We start from the raw sequence: 20,378 nt of genomic DNA on the forward strand, positions 1-20,378 counted from the left end.
TATTCTCTCTAAAAAGTTCTTGGAACTATAAATAGGCCCTGCAGCTAATTTTTTAATATATATTTTAAATCAAACAATTGCCAGTACTTTAAAAATGGAAACACAGGAGGACTTCTCTGATCTCCTGGGCCTCTGCCCGGAGCCGCCTGCCACAGCATGGCTTCTATGTGGCTTTCTGGGTGTGGGCACTCTTCATGGTCTGTATTCTGGTCTCTACTCATGTTTAAAATTAATTTTTGCAAAGAGTTAGCACACATTATAATTATGTTTTACATACCATGCTATATGCAATTTATTTTTCATGTCTAAAGTGATGTCTCTTTATATCTTTGCTCCATATATTTACAGAATGTCTATTTTAAGACCTGTCCTATACTGAGCACAGGACTCAAATATCTTGCTTGTAACTCTGGTTTAACCAGAAGTTCAAAAGCTAAGCTCCTTGCCATTATTTTGTCTCATTTATCCTGCCATAAAATACCCGTAACAACACTTCCACCATGCTAAAAACTTACTTGTAATATGAGCATATTCATTTAAATGCTCAGTTTTAAGATCTGCATTATTGTGTTCTAAAATGAAATTGTCAGCAAATGTGAAGGCCTGTTTTGCTTCTGAGGAAGCACAGAGAACTTGCTTTTAATGTTATTGTTTAAAACACACAGTAGAGCTTGGAAATAGAACATCCTCCCCCTTGGCAACCCTGTGACCTCTCTGAGGCTCAATTTCTTCATCTGTAGAAAAAAAAAGGGGGGGGGGGAGCTGATTTTAGCTGATCTCTAAGGTCTCTTCCAGTATTAATGGTCATTGTTTAAGAGGCAACAAAAAGGGATGCCAGAAAATACTACTCAGGAAGGAGAACTCGAAAAAAATAAAAATCATATTCAACAAAGGAGCTATTATGTTCCAAGCACTGTGCTAGACATTTTCACACATATTAGCTTATGTCACTTTCAATAAACTATGAGGTTGGGCAGTATTATTCTAACTTCACAAAGGAAGCTGAGTCAGAGGGATAAAAGCACTGTCCAAAGCTCTACGTGGAGGGACAAAATCTGAATTCTAGTTTATTGGACTCCAAATCCTAGGTCCCTTTACTACTATACTATCAGAGACAATAAGTCATTCAATAATGTAGGGATGTCCTACAGTGTTTTTGCTCTTGTTTTGTTCTGTTTTTGTCATGGTAGGAAACAGGTAATCAGACACATCCATGTTGCAATGTTCTTTTTATTTACATCTAGACATAGGATAGGTTCTTAGGTAACAGTAACATCCTTTGTGAATGTCAAAATTATCCAATATGCTTAATTATAATTTACTTCCTTTTGTTCTAAACTCAAAGGATATTTAGACTAGTCAGTTCCTTTATTCATAGCTAAATAATAGTGATTCAGATGCTAGGTTCACTCAGCTTCTTAGATATCTAAGGTCAGAGTTTTCCTCAAATTTGAAAAATTATCAGCAATTACTTCTTAAATATAGTTTTCTGTTCCTTCATTCTTCTGGGGTTTCAGTTGCATATATCAGGTCATTTGATGTCCCACAGCACTGCCTTTTTTCTCCGTATTTAATTTTGGATAGTCTCATTGTCATGTAATCAAGTTCCCTAATCTTTTCTTCTGTAATGTCTAGTTTGTTGCTAATCTCAATCAATACTAATCCAGTGAGTGCACTTTTCAAACAGTGTTTTTGGTTTTTTTTTCATCTCTAGACATTCAATTTAGGTCTTCCATGTCTTGCCTTATAACTCTTATGTTTTTCCCTAACTTCTTGAACATATGGAATTTATAACATCTGGTTTTATTCAGCTTTGAATATACTCCAATTTATTTATCTTTATAATTTAATAATTGGCACTTGTACAAACAATGCCACTGGGCACGGGAAGCACCTATCAGCTCCCAATCAGGTCTCTTTCTACCCTGTCAAACGTGCTACTGGTCCTCCCAGCTGGTCCTGGCCTGACAGAAACTGTGGGTGTTTGGGGGGAAGCAGATTTGCCTAAATCCTCAGTTGGCTATACTTGTCTCTTATAATAGCTGTTTTTACTGTTTTATCTGCTATTTCAATGATATGTATCATTTTGGGGGTCTGGTTCTATTGACTGAGTTTTCCCCTCATTATTGTTCAGATTTTCTAACCTCTACAAACGCCTGATAATTATTGAGTGGACACTACACATTGTGTACTTTACATTGGGTGTCAGAGTTTGTATATCCCTCTAAATATCTGTGAACTTAGTGCTAAGATGCAGGACAATTTAATCCTTTCTGGACATACTTTGAAGTGCTGTTAGGCAGGTCCAGAACTGCTTTTAATCTAGGGATAATTTGGCCCCACTACTGAGGTCCCACCCTTCTGGGGATTCTACTGGATATGCCATCTGTCAGGAGAACTTTCTACTCTAGCTAATGGGAATTCAAACCATCCTCAGTCCTTTGTGAATTTTACAACTGTTTTGTCTGCTAATCTTATCTTCCCTGTTGTTAGATAGTTTCCTCATATGCTAATCAATACTCAGCTAAATTTGGGGAACCTTCCATAGATCTTCAATGCACTCTCTGTGTGCAGCACTATCCTCACTGGCACCCCACTTCACAAATTCCATCCACCTTAGTATCCCTAAACTATGAACTCTATCTCCTTACTAAGGGAGGCTGCCAAACTTCATGTGTACTCCTCCCTGCACAATTGTCTGGCAATTCCCTCTAGATTAGTGGTTCTCAACCTTCCTAATGCCGCGACCCTTTAATACAGTTCTTCATGTTGTGGTGACCTCCAATTTCATTGTTACAGATTGAACATAATTAAAGCATAGTGATTAATCACAAAAACAATATGTAATTATATATGTGTTTTCTGATGGTCTTAGGCGACCCCTGTGAAAGGGTCGTTCGACCCCCCAAAGGGGTTGCGACCCACAGGTTGAGAATGCTGCTCTAGATAGTAAACTGAAACAACTATGGTCTTTGTCTCACTTGATTCTTTTTAGTCAGGGATTACTGTCCTATACTCCTATTGTAAATATCTGAAAACCATTGTTTTATAGATTTTTTCCTGAGTTTCAGTCGTTTAACCTGATACAGTATATCTGGTCCCTGTTCCTCCATCATAGTTGAAAATGTTAATCCTCCTGGTAGTTCATTAGTATCTCTCGGTATACACCTAGAAATTTCAATCACAAGCCCTACTACCACCACCACCATCTTCTTTATTTCCATCAGATCATCATTAACAGCCTCATCACCACTACATTAACATTTTGCAATACTCACTAAATGCTAGAGGATGTATTCTCGCATTTAAGATCCATAATAATATTAACTTTCATTTTATGGAGAACATTAAGTCTGAAGAAAGTTTAAGTAACTTGCCCAATGTGACACGACTGGTAAAAATGACTGAACAGAAATTTAGACAGAAGCATTCTGACTTCTGATGTTGAGAATTATAGTGAATAAAAATTCTGGGGGAAAGAAGGTACATAAAACCATTTGTGTCTATTTTTGTTACCTTCAGAGAACTAGCCTTTTGTGATGTAGACATATTATATACACAAAGAAAGCAATGACACAAACAAAAACATGAGATATTTTAGTGACCATAATTCTTTCAATTAGAAGATTACAAGATTGTTCTCAGAATAGAGAACAATTCAATAATAGATAGGAGCTATTTTTAAAATTTAAAACATTTGTTTTATGTTTGGGCCTATATATTTTTACCCACACATACAATAAACAATCTCATACATATGAGGAATACTTCCTTTGTTATTAACATAAAATATAGTCAGGTCAAATTATATAGAGAACTAAGAATTTGCATGTGGTCAAGTGAGTAATAAAATTCAGTTGGCCCACGAAGCTGGAATGGTGAAAGCAGATATAAACTTAAATTTAACCAGGGAACATTTTACTCATCCAGTAAAGGCTTGGTTTGGTGCAGTTCCATTTGGCCAATTCACTTATAAAATGACTTTTTCATGTTAAAATAGCTAATACTCAATACCTCAAATCACTGATTTTTGATATGCTCATACTCTAACAACTATAATTAAACAAAGTGCCTTGGTTTGAGTTGTAGAGTTCTGACTCTTATTCAGAAATATAAACTCTTGGAATATAAAAAGTCTGTTACCATAGTTATGCTACCTTAATAAATGTAAACAGCATATTTTCATATTTCAATATTTCTAACAACAAAGCATAAATGTCCATCTAGTTCTTTGGAGAATCTAAAAACATGGGTGGCATTAAATTAATTCCTTTAGGTGTGGCACAGCCAGACTATCTTTCTTAATGATGTTACTTTTCTTATCTTTGGTAGTTAGGATTCATTTCTATAAAGTCCTTTCTGAAATCTCAACATTTCTGTCTGCAAATATTAGAAAATAAAATTATTTCAGTGAGTCTGTAGCATTCAATGCTTTTTTGTTGAGTTTTAGATATTTTCCATGTGAAGATTTAATAATTGCAAATTTTCTCCCCAATGAAGTACTTTGGGCACATTACAATCATACATCCGTGCTTAGCATACTCCTCTAAGTAGATAAGTCAATTATATAAAACAACTGTTTATCTTATCACAACCTATATGGCATCAGACATGACTATGCAATGCTACCCCTCATTCTTCAGACCCCACCTTTCTATTTTTGAAGGGGAGACCTTTATCAGAAAACCACATAAAGCTCAGCATTAGGCTCCTTTTGTTCCCCTTTTTAAATCTAAAGTGCGGAGATCCTCCTTCTCTAGTAGTATAAGTTGGCTCCCCACCTGTTTAAGAAACTTAGAGAGAAATGTCACAAGTCTATGACAAACACTGGTAATAAAACCATGGCCATTCATGCCAGTGAACATTAAAAAATAAAAGCTGGAGTCCAAAGGGGGAAAACTCTTGAGAAGTGAGTTTGCGGATTTAGGTAAAGATCTCACAATATGGCACTATTGTTATCAAACGGGAAACACCTGTTTCTCAGTGCTCAATCATGAAATTCACCATAAAGAGGAGCATTTGGGGATCCTTTATGTTGCTCTGCTTCCTGCTGTTTATTCCCAGCACAGCCTGGTTCACTACCTTTTTTGTGAAGCTATTTTCCAAACTGTTTCCACAATCCTGCAAAGCAAGTACCTTAACTTGAGTTACAGGGCTGGTCCCTCTCTTTTCATTTTTTATCCCAGTAGGTGAGACTGCCCCTGCTGTGTTTGGTGGCTGTGGAGTTGATGGCATCTTTGCTCCAGGTGACACCTGCATGCTGGCCAGCTGAGCGGCATAGAGCTGCTGCAAAACAGGGAAGACAAACATTATCTCTATAAATGCAGCTGAAATGGAGTTACAAAAAAACTTACCGTATTGTTAGATAACTATTTCTCTGACAGCTTTGCAATTTCTCTTTCACTATTTTTTAAAGAGGAAAATAAGAGAGATCAAATAATGTAGCAGAAAACAAACAAACAAAAAAACAAAACAAAAAAACAAGTACTGGTATGGGAGTCATTGTCCTGTCCCTGGTCCTTCCAGCAATAACTTTATGTCCCTAAACAAAGGACTTGATCACTCTAGAACTCATTCTCTTCAATTGCCCAAAAAGGAATTTGACTAAATGGTCTCGAAGATTCTTTCTAGTGTCTAATGTCTTTACTAAAAGTTCTTTAAAAGTCGGTGTGTCCATTCTTGTAATTTTAACATTCGTGAACTAAGAAACTGATCTGAGCTTTCCTAGGGATTTCCTACAAGAACATTGTTCTCATTTGGTACTGACCACGCTTCTCTGGGACCTCTGATCTCTCTGAAGGATAAAAGTGCTGCCCTCAAGATCCCTGAGGCCCAATGGACATCACTCTTTTCTCAGGGTCTTATTTCTAGGCAGTGTATACCATGGTCCTAAGGAAAATACAGCCAGATTTGTGAAAAAATAATAGTAAAAAAATTAAAGTCAAGCTTCTTTCTTGTAGCACAGGATGTTAAATAATTAACTGCCAATTTATTAGGTTTTGGATGAAATTGGTGACACATTAACTAGTTGAACTGCTAGTTGACCAGAATTCAGATACCTCAATCTTACCACTATTTCATGCTTGAAAACGCCATTTAAATATTTTCTTTTCGTCTTATCAAGAATAAGCCGTTTACCTTAATAGGCATATTATATCATAATTAGTAGAAAACTTCCTACTTTCAGTAACCACAAAGAAAATAGCTCAAACTTTGCCACATTAGTAGGGGAGAAAAAACAGGTGGTTTGTATGTAATTTCCAGTATTACTATCATTCAGATGGACAAATAAAAAAAATTACAGTAATCAAAAACAGACCTTTCAGCACATGTAATTAAATGAAAGCTTAATAAAGAATAATTTTCCAGAGCCAGATGTGCTTATGTCATGATTGTTGCTTTCTTTGGAACAATTTTTCTAATATAACAAGCCTCTAAAGAAATTAAAGCTTCATAATTCTGTGTGTGCAATGACTCAGTGGCAAGAAAAATTCACAAGAAAGAGTCAGTCAAACTGCTGAAACTTAGGGGAGTAAAGAGGACTGTCTTTTTTGTTTCCTTCTTATCCTGTTGTATCCTTTTCCTCTGAAATTCAGCCAGGTGTCTTTAAAGGGGGGCAAGTGAATCTTCCGGAAAATTTTCTGCTTGGTGTAAGCCAGTGCAGAAAAGTTCTGTACTGAAGTGGAGATGGTGGAGAACTGAAAAAGTGTTGACTGTACAGTAGCTGGTATCATGACCAGTATGTCTGACTATCGAGTATTAAAGGGTCATGAAATCTTAGGGAGGCAAGAGTCTTTAGACATCATTTATGCCTTCATTGTACCTCAGTAATTCACAAGATCAGAAGAAAGTCAAGTATCATGCTTTTCAGATTGAAGACTTTAGGTTTGACTTTGATAAAAAGAATCCTGTTTGTCAAACAGATATAGGTTTAAAAAATAGTTTCACAGCTCACCTGCTAAGCTAACATCAATTGTATATGTTTTATATGCAGGGCTCTGTGTTAGGCACTAAGGAAGATGCAAAGTCTTGGAACAAACATAAAGTTGTATAGAAGATGTAAGCTATGGATCCTTAATGCCTAGCTTGCACCTTCCTTGTGATGCTTATCCCAATTTTTAACCTTCTCTTTAGTTATGCACATGTCTTATCATCTTTGATACACGGTTAGCTTATTGAAGTCCTGATCAATCTAATTGTGTTTTAACTAGAGGCCTGATGCATGAAATTCATGCAAGGGCTCGGCCCTCGCAGCCCTGACTTCATCAGGAAGGTAGTCTGGAAGGATGTCCAGAAGGTCATTCAGCTGTCCGGTCTAATTAGCATATTACGCTTTTATTATTATAGATGCCAAGCATCAAGAACAATGCCTTGCAAATAAATGATAACAAATCAATATTTTCTGAATTAACTAACAATATGTAAAACCACTGGATGTTAGGAAGGTGAAAATTCTCCTTCTATAAATGAGGCAACAGAAATGGCATATGATTATACTTACTATGTATGTAATGAATAGTTTTATGATGTTGAGTTTAAAAAAAGGAAAATAAAGTCAGTTTAAATTAAATTATATTGTTTCACAAGAAATGATTCATTTAAAGTTGTTTGTTAAAATGTCAAGTAGATAGCTGCTCAATAATTATCAAACTTTTCTAACACAATTATACTGCTCGAGCAGTAACTATGGAGCAGCACCAAGTTTTCTTCTCAGCCCAGTTACTTATAAATTTAAACGTTTCTCTAAATGCTACTGTATCTTTTTTTGAAAGAAGATAAAATATTAGTTATTCAAATAAATAATTTTAGCTAGATCACTGCTTTACAGATCAATTGTTTACATAGGGAGAAGGTTAAACTCTGATTAACTATCACATAAGAGTTTATAACATAAGATTCTTAGATCATAGTTATTGGTCATAATGATGATAATAATGAATATTCATTTCCAAATACAGTTGAGGTTTTAAAAAAAAATCAACAATGTAGTAAAGCTTCTAACAGGATTAGCCAAAGTTCACAAACATTTAACATTTGGTGAAGAGTGTTTTTATAAATATGGATTGTTCCATTTCAATTTTGAGAAATGCTCAGTGACTGGGATACTGAATTATTTCTTTTTCCAGATATGTAAAATAAATGAAGTGCACATAAATGTTAAAATAAGTCTAGCTAAATATTTTTCAAAATTATAAAATCACTCACATTTTAGAGGAGCACTTTTACAAATGCTTTTACTATTTTACAGCTAAAAATATTCCACCTATCTTATGAGTTCATTTTTAATAAAGTAGTCAGCATTAAAATTTTGGTAAGCTGAGCATTGACATATTTGGCATCTAAAACTGAAAGGACTTTAACATATCATTTAGCGGAGTCTGACCTCCCCATTCTACTGATGAGCTGAGGTCTAGAGAGCAGAAGCAGCATGCCCGAGACTGTGTAAGTGCTTAGGACTCACTCACTCTAATGTTATCATTAAAAGTACAAATGGATATATGATGAAGCAACCTTTGCACCTTTCAAGCACGTTTGCAGTATTGATGAATGTGTTCAATGATGGATCTTTATTACCTGCTCACTATTAACTAAACACTGTGCTAAAAACTAGAGGTACCACAACAAGCAGCTCAGAAAATAATCCCTACATTGATGAAGCTAGAAAGAGAAACATATTAAATAAATGCTTAGACAGTAACTGTAAATTATAGTTAAGATAAGTGCTGAGAAAGGAAAATACAGAATGTCAAGAGACCATCTAATAAGGGTATTTAGCAGAGTCTGGAGGATCAGAATAGCTTCTCTAAGGAAGTAACATTTTAAGTAAGAATTATCCAGGTGGAAAGGTTGATAATGAACATTTCAGAAAGAAGAAACATCAATTATTATGGCTCTGAGGTAGGAAAGAAGGAAACATTTTCAGGGAACTTTAAAAAGGCCAATGTAGCAAGATTGTTGCATGAATGTGGAGTGGGATGAGAAGAGGCTGGAGAGGAGTAGGGCCTTAGAGGCCACATTAATAATTTCAGACCTTATCCCCCAAATAGAAGTATCTACAAAGAGGAATGAACTGAAACCAAGACACAACGAAGTTTTTCTATGATTTACCACTAACTCATTGACCAATCTTTTAATTAAATTTGATGAAGATCTCACAAATCCATAAATATATACCTTCAATAGTAATTATAGAGTTTTTGTCCTGAGACTAGCCTTAAAGGACAACCTATCTTGCATTTGGATCCTAGTGACACTTAAATAACTAAGCCTGCTTAGATTCAACACAAAACAGTAGGTCTTACCAACCAAACTCAGCCTTATGGTAAAATTCTTGAGTGTCTTCGAGTATGCACACTGGTCTATGGCCCGGACCTAAGAAATGTATTGTGTCAGAGTCATTTTATAAAACTATTGTATTTGGGAAGAGAGGCATACTTTGCCCCTAAAACAGAAAAGTTCATGTCAAATTATAATGGGTGGTGTCACAATGTACCTGATATTTACCATAATGTGAAAAAGCAGCTATATATATAACTGCTTTCTATGATAAAATCATGTAATATCTCCAATGGAGAGTGCGGGGGAGGGGGGGAGGTTCAAGGCCTTTTTTTCTCATAATCACATGGTTTTCACATAACCACTTAATGGGTCATGCAGTCATGGGACATCACCCCCATTCATTCATGTGTTAATTTAACAAACATACAGAGCACTAACCTAGGTACTATGCTAGGCATCTTCCATTTATTATTTAAACTTCAAAAGCATTATATAAGATAGGATTACCCATTTTAGAGTCAGTGTCACTTTTAAGCCCATGTACTTTCTGCTTTTTCGGGTTAAAATTAAATTATTTTAAATAAGCTATACAGTGAATCACAATGAAACCCATTTCCTGTCCCTAGCCACAAGACAAGGATCATTGTCCAAGGAGAAGAGAGACTCTGAATTTGCTGCTGTTCTGAGCTCTCAAATAGCAAACTATAATTCCAGATGTCTTACAGCTACTTCTTCTAAAATGGCATTTCACAGTCCTCAGATGGAGACCACCAGCACCTGGAAGGAGCAAGAGGCATAATTTTGATCCAAACAACTCCCTTCTCCAACCAATCTCTAAGCCATAACATAAGACACCTGAAATACCCTAGTGACACATGTTTTAATAGACTGATAAAGTAAAAAGAACCATGCAGAGTACGGGTAGAAATAGAAGAACTTAATAAAATGGACACTAACAGGGGCTTTAAACTGGCACCAGGATGCTCCAGTATACAGAAACCAGCAGTAAAGAAAGCAGGCACAACTTCACACACTGGTTCTCTTTGGAGTAAATTCTCCTGTGTTTTATCATTTCAATTAGAAAGGGCATTTTTAAGTGGCCTGTCAGAATCTGGCCCAAAGAAAAAAAAATTTCCCCTCAAATGCAATGTGCCAATTGGTGGATAATAAGGAAAGGAAAAGAAGGGAAATGCCTTTCTATAAGAAGAGATTCACAGACACGACTGAAATTTCAACTCTTACCATCATATTCACCCCATTTCCTGGGGTTCCACACATTGTCTGGGAACCCCTGGCTTAGCCCAGGCTAACTCAGATTCTGTTCTTGTGTATCCGACTCTACTCAGGGGAACCCTACTTGAAAGAAACAAGCAGGGTAAGGTTGGGGGTATCCTTAAGAAAATGTCATCATTTACTTGATTGGTGCTGTCTAACACTAGTCCCCACACCTGGCTCAGTTCTCCAGAGAGATCCTTCTCAAAACAATGCAGACAACCATTCCTCTGCCTACTAGGCAAGGCAAAGCTGGACAGGCTCAGCTGTGAGGAGGTGGAACGAAGACAGAGGTAATTAAGCAGCCTGATTTAGTGCTTGTTCAGCACAGGAAAGAAAGTGTGTCAGTAACAAGTCATTACAGACTGAAGGAGGGGTGGGGGAGAGAGCTTACAAATAATTTGAAAGAGATCACAAATACTTTTACTTCTCATAAACCTCCAATGTCAACAAATGATCCAGGAAACATAGCTGCGGTTTTATGGAAGGAAAGAACTGAAGTCCTTGTTTTCAGCATAGAAGGTACTTGTTTAGCTCTACCCTTAATATTTGACACTGAAGAAAATTGGCTGTAGACAGGAGGTGGGAGAAGGAACGGGGGAAGAACCACCACACCCACCTTTCATATATTGGGTTAATTGCCAAGTCAATCTCCTTGCCCCTTCTTTATATTTTTCTATTGCCATATTATTTCTCCTTTCTTATTAATCTCTCTGAGTTGTAGTAATTCTACTCATCTTTTGAGTCTCAACTTAAAAATCACTTTCTTCTTTAAGCCTTATCTGACCATTGTCTTGTGTTCCTACAATTTCACATCCTCTATCTCTGTGTACTCATGAAATGTCTTTTCTTTTATTCATGTCTTTCTCTACCACCAAACTACAAGTCCCTTAAGGTGAAGACTGAGTCTTATTTGTTTTATGTCTCTAGCACCTAACATAATGACTAACATTTAATAGATGCTCTTTTAACTCTGACCATTAAAACCCCTTCTTCATCATCCTTGTCTCTATCTGCTTGAAATTGCTCTCATTTCTGCCTACACCTTTTCTTAGTTTACCTTTTCTCACACCCTCTCCAAAAGAAACCCCAGCATTGGAGGTCATCTTTCTTTGTTTCTTCTCCTTGAACCTACAGGCATGTGGGTTCATCATGCAATGCACTGATTTTCTTGCAAGAAGCATCAGATAAGACAATGTCAACAGAAGAAAGAATTGCAAACATCATTTAATCCAATCCCTTGGCTTTACAGGTGAAGAAAACTCAAATCTAGAAGGGGGGGGGGGGCGGGTATTTGCATAAGAATACCAATTGGTGAGCAATAGGTTGAATAACATCTAGAACCCAGGCTCCCTATTTTCCCCATCCAGTATTCACATGGATTCATTTATTCATCTTCTGTTCTCTTAGGGAAGTGATGCAAATAGAATCTGTACATTCTATCAGAGCTCTTGGGTTGAGCTGCAAAAAAAAGGGGGGGATGTTTTTCTACCCTAGGATTTAAAAGAGAATTTTATCTGATATGTACTTGAAAAGTAATCATTGGGCACCCGAGAGTAATTTACATTTTAGAATTTTATTTTAATATTTGTTTTAAAATGTGCACATTTTAAAATGTAACCATAGTAATTAGGTTAAGGTAATTATAATCATGTTAAGGTGTTTTAGATTTTTAAAATTAAAGTTTATGCAAATACACATAAAGGGCCAAAAATTTGTCTCAGGTGAGAGCAGACCTATTTCACCTCCTTTGAGATTTCTGCCATTTGCCTTTCCACAACAGCCAAAGGAAAAATGGACAAGCATTGACTATAAGCCACTGGAGAGCCAGGACCTGTTTAATTCATTTCATTATCCCCTGCAGCAGGCTCAAGAATGTCAAGTAAAGAAAAATGAATTGAAAAGAGTTTTCCTGGCTAGAGATCCTCTTGCCTATTTTCCCAAGCACAAAGAAGCTTGCTCCTCTGACGTAATTCGGGCTAATGGCATGGGGGAGTGGAGAAAATATGTGGGGTACAGAGGAGAGGAGAAGTTATATAGAAGAAATAGAGAGAGAGAATAGGAGAGAGGCTCAGGTCAAGGTCTTACCCTTACAAGAAGAAAATTAAAAAACAAAAATAAAAACAACATGGAGTCCATTAGGTAACAGAGCACCTAGTCATCTGCTATAAAAAAATAAGAGTGAGAATTCATTCTTGGATTGCACCTTTTATATTGGAATGCACTCATAAGAGCTTTTCCTTATGGAACATAGTTGCACAGTACAAGTCACTAAGAATAAACACAGCCCCCAACAGTTTTTTTAAAATATATTTTTATTGATATCAAAGAGAAAGGGAGAGGGAAAGAGAGAGAGAAACATCAATGATGAGAGACAATCACTGATTGGCTGCCTCCTGCACAGCCCCTACTGGGGATGGAGCCCACAACCCATGCATGTGCCCTACCAAGAATGGAACCATGACCTCCTAGTTCATAGGGCAACTCTCAACCTCTGAGCCCCACCAGCTGGTCCCCAATAGTTTTAACAAGAAAACTCAATCTCTTTCTGCTTCTTCCAACTATCTTTATTTTAAGTTGCTAAATAAAATATGTAAATACATAATGTTTTATGTACAGAACAAAAAAGTTCAGTATTAAAAAAATTAGTAATTTGGTTCTTGAAGGAAGATATTGGAAGAAGTGATAATGAGGGCAGTTGGAAATTGGCACTGGGGGAATGAATCTGACTGTTTTCCTTCTGTTTCCAAGAGCCAGGCAGGCAAAGCTGAAGAGGCCCCGCTCTGGGAATGTGCTCCAAGTGGTGCAGCTCGCATTTGTAATGCCCTTTAACTCTCTAGGCACAAAGCCCAGCTCTTCAGGGGAACCTTAAACTAGTGCATCTTCACTCTATCAATAAGATATACAAACTCACCAAAGAAGTTGAATTTGAAATCTAAGCATGATTTCCCATAAACTAAGCTGCAGAGAAATTTTCAATGGGTATATATATTGAGGACATGTGCTGAGTTTAATCAATTACTTTTTGTTTTTAAATATATTTTTATTGATTTCAGAGAGGGACAGAGGGAGAGAGAAGCATCAATGATAAGAGGGAATCATTGATTGGCTACCTCCTGCATGCCCCTTACTGGGGATCAAGCTGGCAACCGGAGCATGTGCCCTGACCATGGAATTGAATCATGACCTCCAGGTTCATAGGTTGATGCTCAACAACTGAGACATGCTGGCTGGGCCAGTCAATTACTTTTAATACATGAATGTAGAACTGGTTCCAAATATTTAAAAGCATTGTTACCGTGCAAACAAAAGATGAATTTTGATTCAGGTTCATTGAAAAATTATTAACTGAGTGGCCACTATGGGCCAGGTACTATTTGGGGAAAGAGAATTGAGCAGTTAGAAAACGTTGGGGAAGGGAGGGGGGAACAGAGGACAAATATATAAGCACATAAATATGTAATTCTGGTGGTGATATGTGCTATGAAATATAACGTCACCAGGCATATGAATATGGAGAGGGGATTTTTAAATATAGGGGAAATCAGGAAAACGAAAAGAAGGGGACAATTGAGTAGAGACCTGAAAGACGTGGAGGAAAAAACCATGTCATGTGGGGATAGCATCCCAGGCAAGGGCAAAAGATAGGTGAATGTCCTGAGGCAAAGGTGTGCTTGTGCTTGTAATGTCTGAGGAATAGCAAGAAGGCCAGTGTGGCTGGAGCAGAGTTAGCTGGGCAAAGGGTAATAGGTCAGCTGTCAAAAAGATAACAAGGGGCCAGATCATGTAGACCTTATGTAGTATCTAACAGACTTTGAATTCTATTCTGAGTTTCTAGGAAACACAATTATAACAACATGGCAGACCTGGAAATCCCTCAGCAGTACCCACAGGAAAATCTGGAGATATGCCAGGGCTGCTTTGCCTTGGCCCTCAATGACTGCCAAAAAAACAGATGCTATTGCTTGAGAAATATTCTACAACTGCCCAGCTTCAATGCCCTTCAATTTCCATCCATCATAAAGCCTCTCAAACAACACAGAATGAAGACAAATATGGGTAAGCATGAAATAAAAAAGTTTTTACTTAAATTGTTAAAAAATATATACATTTGGGAAAACAAAATTGCATGGAAGTATATTTTCCAAATGCTATTTTTAAAACTTTAATCAATAGAACAAATGTTGCTGGTTGGAAGTAAACATGTTATTATATGGAAATGATTTTAGTGTTTTTAAACTGAATTTGGTTTTTAATTTCTCAGGGACTTTGAATTCATGAACACCAGAATCATGCTAATGAACCAAATTCATACCTATGAGGAAATGTACAGATCTATTAAACACAAATTCCATATTGATCATATCAATATGAACTGTGCACTTCTAATCAATATTGACAGAGGTAAGGATGTATTTTGAATTAACTTTTAAGTGTTCGAGTAAAATAAGCAAGAAATAATGTATAACATTCTGTTCTATTTGCTTTTTTTATTATTATTTTAAAAAAATGTTTTCCCCTACTTCAGAGCCACCTCTACTAACTGTCATTTTTTTAAACTGCAAATTATCAGTATTGCCAATTGGAGAACTTCAGCATATTTTACAGTATGTAAATACACCATCTGTATTTTACAGTAATACCCATGGCTTCCTCCCTAATTAGCAGAAAGGAATGATATCTTACACATAGCAGCCATAGTAAAAGTTATTCAAATAGTGTATAATAAGCATACATGGTGCTTTATTGTCACTAGATATGGTTCTGATAGATATCTCAATAATCCTCCTTGACAACTCCTTGTAGCAGATGAAGCAGGTAATGGTTAACATAAAGGACTGAAGAAGGAAGTTGGGAAAATAGGCTTTACATGCTGCTCTGAGAAGCAGTGTAGCTCAGTGACTAGGAGTGCACACTCTAGCCAGAAAGAACCCGTTTCCTATGATCTCTGCAAGTTATTTCATCTCTGTGGGCCTTAAATCTCCCCATCTTTAAAATGGGCAAAAATAACAGTACCTACTCCAAAAGACTGCTGTATGGAGTAAATTAATGCACATAACATACTAAGAAGAGGGAACACTAGAGACTCAATACTTGCAGGCTCTTATTCTTATTCTTATCAGTATATTCTTTTTCAGAGATGTTACTCTGAAAATCTTACTCAGAAAAACATTTGGAATTTTGATTTACTTTAGCAAAAATTAGGGAAACAAAGATAAGAATACTAGTAATGCTGTCTTTCAGGAGCTCACAGCAAGAACAGGAAGGAGAGGGAGACTCAATATGATGAGCGGTAAAGGAAGCATTTATAAATTACTGTGAAACAGCATCACCAGGCACACTTAGCTGTTTGTTTCCAGCTTTATTGAGATACTAGAGGCCCGGTGCATGAAATTCATGCATGGGGGGAGGGTCCACTCAGCCCAGTCTGCACCCTCTCCAACCCGGGACCCCTTGGGGGATGTCCTACTGCCGGTTTAGGCCCAATCCAGGGGATCGACTGCCAGTTTAGGCCTGATCCAAGGTCCCTCTCACAATCCTGGACCGCTGGCTCCTAACTGCTCACCTGCCTGCTTGCCTGATCGCCCCTAACTGCCCCCTCTGCCAGCCTGATCACCCCTAACTGCTTCTGCCTGCAGACCTGATCGCCCCCAACTGCCCCCCCCCACCAGCCTGTTTGTCCCCAACTGCTCCCCCTGCCAGCCTGGTCACCCCATGCAGCCTGCTGCTCAGTCGTTTGGCTGCCCCTCACTAACCCCCCTGCTGGCCTGGTCGCCCCCGCAGCCTGCTGCTTGGTCGTTTGGTTGCCCCTCACTAACCCCCCTGCTGGCCTGGTCGTCCGATGCAGCCTGTTTGGTTGTCCATTTGGTTGCGATAGATAATGGACAACACTGTGAGAGTTTAAGGTGTACAATGTGATGGCTTTATATATGTCTATCCTGTGGAAGTGGCTGGTTAACACAAACAACATAATTAGTTTGACTGAGGACAGTGAGGTAGGCCTTGCTTACAGGAAAGCCCAGAAAGATATCCTATGTTTACTAAAAGTTTAAAAATAATCCTATAAAATTATTTAACAACAACAACAAAAAAATCCTGAGCAGAATAGACACCAATCCCCTGAAACGTTTCATGGTTAAGCTAATAGTTTCTGTTTTGCTTTTAGTAATGTCTCCCCCTCCCAGCCCTCTCCTTTGGGATAATGCTCTAAGGCTGTGCCCCACGGAACTAAGGCGTTCACACTACGACCTGATGTGGCTTTGAGAAAGCCTTGTGATTCATAAAATGTGCCACTTCTCTAGAAAGAGGGCAACTGCCCTTGGCTATTCATTTACGAACAGAAACTTTGTTTTGTCCATTGTTCAACAGAAAAACCTTCAGGCATTCAAAGTCCTCATTTAAGGGGGCTTGTGCAGAATTTCAATATCTCCGCTAAGCCTACTATAACACCCTTAGAAAATTCACGTTGCATGATGTAAAATCACAGCTTTAGTTTGTTTAGAGGGCATAATTTCAAGCGGACCATGGAATATTTATGTCGCTATGCAGCTCTTTGAAGGAATAATCTTATGTTTTTGTGCCTGTCGTGGGTCAGAGGTTCAAATCAGCACTTCTTTCTGTCACTCCTTATATGTTGTACTATAATTTATGGCTCAGCAAGAGGACTCATAAAACAAAAGTGTCTATTTTATTTCAGCTACTAATTCTAGTTAATCAAAGATTTCCAGCCAAACAACCCAGCATGAAACTCTGCATGGAAAATATGAGGAGAACAAAGCATTTTGTCAAATAACACATCTCATGATGTAAACACATATGTCTCTTAAGGGAAATTTTATCGTTTCCACATTATCGGCATACAAAAGGAGCATTCTTGTCCCAGACCTGGTGCGACTGTGGAGTCATCGTCATTGGAAACAAGAGCCTGATTAGGTTCCCACACAGATATGAATAGACTTTCCTTTTTTAGTGAAATAGCTGCTTTTATTCCTTTTTCAAACAGGCTGGTAATTGTCACCCTAAAAACACTGAATTGTACTCGGGCAACATTTGTTTCTGCTCTTTTCTCCCATCTTTTTAGGATCAGCCAACAACATTACTATCCCTTCTGGTTGGTCCTCTCCTGGAAAGTCTGAGTTAATCCACAGCTGTGTGAATGTGAAAAAGGGACACAGCAGGCTAAGTCTGTTGGGTCTCTTGTCTGCTAATAAAGTGCACAGTCTGCAGGACAGATGTTAAGAGGATCTGTTAATAAGTCAGTGGCAGAGATCCTGACCTCTGCCAGGGAACATTTTATTATTCCAGAAAGGGGCATAATTGTAAGGCATTAACAATTAGAAGAACCATAGCTTTTCTTTATAGATTTTTACTCCTTGCCTCATCATTTGTTTGAAATACAGCAGCAAGGCCTATTCACTGAGAAGCAATGTGCTAAATATGATGGGGTTCAGTACAAACTGCAGAATACAAGATTTCTCAAAATTTCCCAGAGAAATTGTTGAACCCTGGCTTTCCTTCAATTTTAAAGAGTATTGTTTATTCTGTGTGTATTATTACACTCTTTGTACAGCTTCACGTGCCATTGTACAAAAGGGACTATGAATCTCACCAAACACAGTTCCCTGGCTATTAAATCTAGTGTAATGGGAAATGTAAACTAGAGATCAAATTAATAGAGGAATATCACATCATAAAGTTGTTCACTGTACCTTACACCACTTTGCCATTTATGGTGTGAGTAAAATCATGTCTACCACATGCATTGCAGACTCCCAAGCATGGTGTAAAAGGCACTCTGTGACCCGACCCTTTGCTTACCTTTCTAATCTCACCGACTACTGCTCTCGTGCACTAAGCCTGTGCTGGACTGGAGTTTACTGAACATGCTACACTACCTATTGCTTTACACCTCTGGGCCAGCTGTGTCCTTTGTCTGGATTGCTTTTCCTCTTTTCTGCATCTCGGCCACTCTGCATCCTACCCCCATAAACCTTGTAAACTTCCACTCTCAAGATTCTACTTTTAACATCACCTCATGCATGAAGATCACCAACACTTCCTTAGGCAGAGCTTAACACTTCCTCCTCCCATTTAATTTTTACTCTGGAAACACATCTATTTTTAACAATTATCACATTGCTTACTAGACTATGGGCCCTCTAAGGGCAGGGATCAAGTTCAAGAAGAGAGAGCTTACTGCACAGCAGGCACTTAATAAATATTCAGGGAGCTAATGTGTCACTGAACTAATGAAATAATTTGTCCTTTTTTCATGTAATAATTAATCATATAAATTAATGTAAGTTTATATTGTGGCCTTGTCACTACTACCAGCACTGTTACATGGTCTTATATTTTTAATATGCCTTATTTTGTTCTTTTAAAGGATAATTTTCATTAGCTTGGTTCATTCAAATTCAAAAGATATATCTCTACAAAAGCTCATAGATAGAAGCATGAGATATACTGTCCTCTTGGCCATGTTTTAATTCAGTTCAATTCATCCAAAATTTATTTATGAGACACAGTCAAATTTAGTTCTTCACACTGCTGCTTCACAATTCTGTACATCCTAACCCAGGTCACTTACAAGCTTTGTGGCTAAGGTTAAGTTAATCCATTTCTCTGGGCCTCAGTCTCTTCAACTGTAAAATCAAATGATTCACATAATACTTGACAGTGTACAAAGCACTTTTCATAGGCATTATCTTATTTATTCCTTCAATTGCCCTATAGGGGTATTACTCCTAATCCCATTATTTAGAATCTGGGTATAGGATGATTAATTTTCTAAAACTCATGGAACCAGTGGAAAGGTTGGGATTTGACCCTCAAGGATGCTGAGGGCCTTTTTAGCTCCGGAAGTCCATTCAATTTCACAATCTCATTGTCTATTTGTGAAGGCTTTTCTTTCAATGTGGTGGTGTCTTTTCTTGATTAGTAGGAAGTCCGGTTTAAAGTACCTAAATCACTGTCTGGTTATTACTTCTTGCTAAAGAATACTGCACTGTGTCTCAGGAGCAGTCATCAGGCATTCGTATTTGGATAAGAAAATTTCAAAGAGTCTATATACAACCAGCTTCATCAATCAGTAAATTAGTATATTTATACACACATATAATAAACTAGAGGCCCAGTGCACGGACTCGTGAATTGGTGGGGTGCCTCAGCCTGGCCTGCAGGAATCGGGCCGAAACCGGCTCTCGGACATCCCCTGAGGGGTCCTGGATTGCAAGAGGGTGGTTCTCGGGTGATGCACCTGGAATTGGGCTCCCTCCCCTCTGGTTCTGGGTGCGGCACCTGAGAACCACAGCTGCCAAGTCACCACAGCTCAGCAGCTCCCGTGTTGAGCATCTGCCCCCTGGTAGTCCTCAGTGTGCATCATAGCTACTGGTCAGAGCGTCTGCCCCCTGGTGGTCACTGCACATCATAGCTACCAGCCAGTCGGCTGGTCAACCGGTCCACCAGTCGCTTAGGCTTTTATATATATATACTAGAGGCCTGATGCAGGAAGAGTCATGCAAGAATGGGCCTTCCTTCCCCTGGCTGCCGGCACTGCCTTCGCTCCTGCCTGGAGCCACCTTTCCACCTTCCCACACTGCCCAGAGGCCCGGAGCAGCAGGGGCTGAGCGGAACACCTGTGTTGTCACCATGGCGATGACGCAAGTATCACGCCCCGTCCCGGGCCACTCAGCGCCTGCATATGCAAATAAACCCACCATATTTGTTGGGTTAATTTGCATACTCACTCCTGATTGGCTGGTGGGTGTCATAAAGGTACAGTCAATTTGCATCTTTCTCTTTTATTAGTGTAGATAGATGACCAG

The 20,378-nt window shown here is 38.2% G+C and overlaps 1 protein-coding gene across 28 annotated transcripts in view; it reads right to left on the reverse strand.

The window, feature by feature from the left end:
* The window catches only part of SOX6 (SRY-box transcription factor 6), a 368,911-nt gene that overhangs the window by 75,181 nt on the left and 273,352 nt on the right, over positions 1-20,378 (reverse strand). For 16 of the 28 annotated variants that reach the window (XM_036325513.1, XM_036325515.1, XM_036325506.1 and 13 more), the window contains 2 exons: positions 9,307-9,372; positions 5,137-5,286 (listed from right to left, as the gene is read on the reverse strand). In XM_036325513.1, the coding sequence (XP_036181406.1) occupies positions 5,137-5,286; positions 9,307-9,372 (216 nt within the window). The remainder of the gene's footprint in view (positions 1-5,136; positions 5,287-9,306; positions 9,373-20,378) is intronic. The other 12 variants (XM_036325527.1, XM_036325528.1, XM_036325525.1 and 9 more) reach the window with 2 other exon arrangements.

The sequence above is a fragment of the Myotis myotis genome, unplaced genomic scaffold (assembly GCF_014108235.1).
Source record: "Myotis myotis isolate mMyoMyo1 unplaced genomic scaffold, mMyoMyo1.p scaffold_m19_p_10, whole genome shotgun sequence".
Lineage (NCBI taxonomy): Eukaryota > Metazoa > Chordata > Mammalia > Chiroptera > Vespertilionidae > Myotis > Myotis myotis.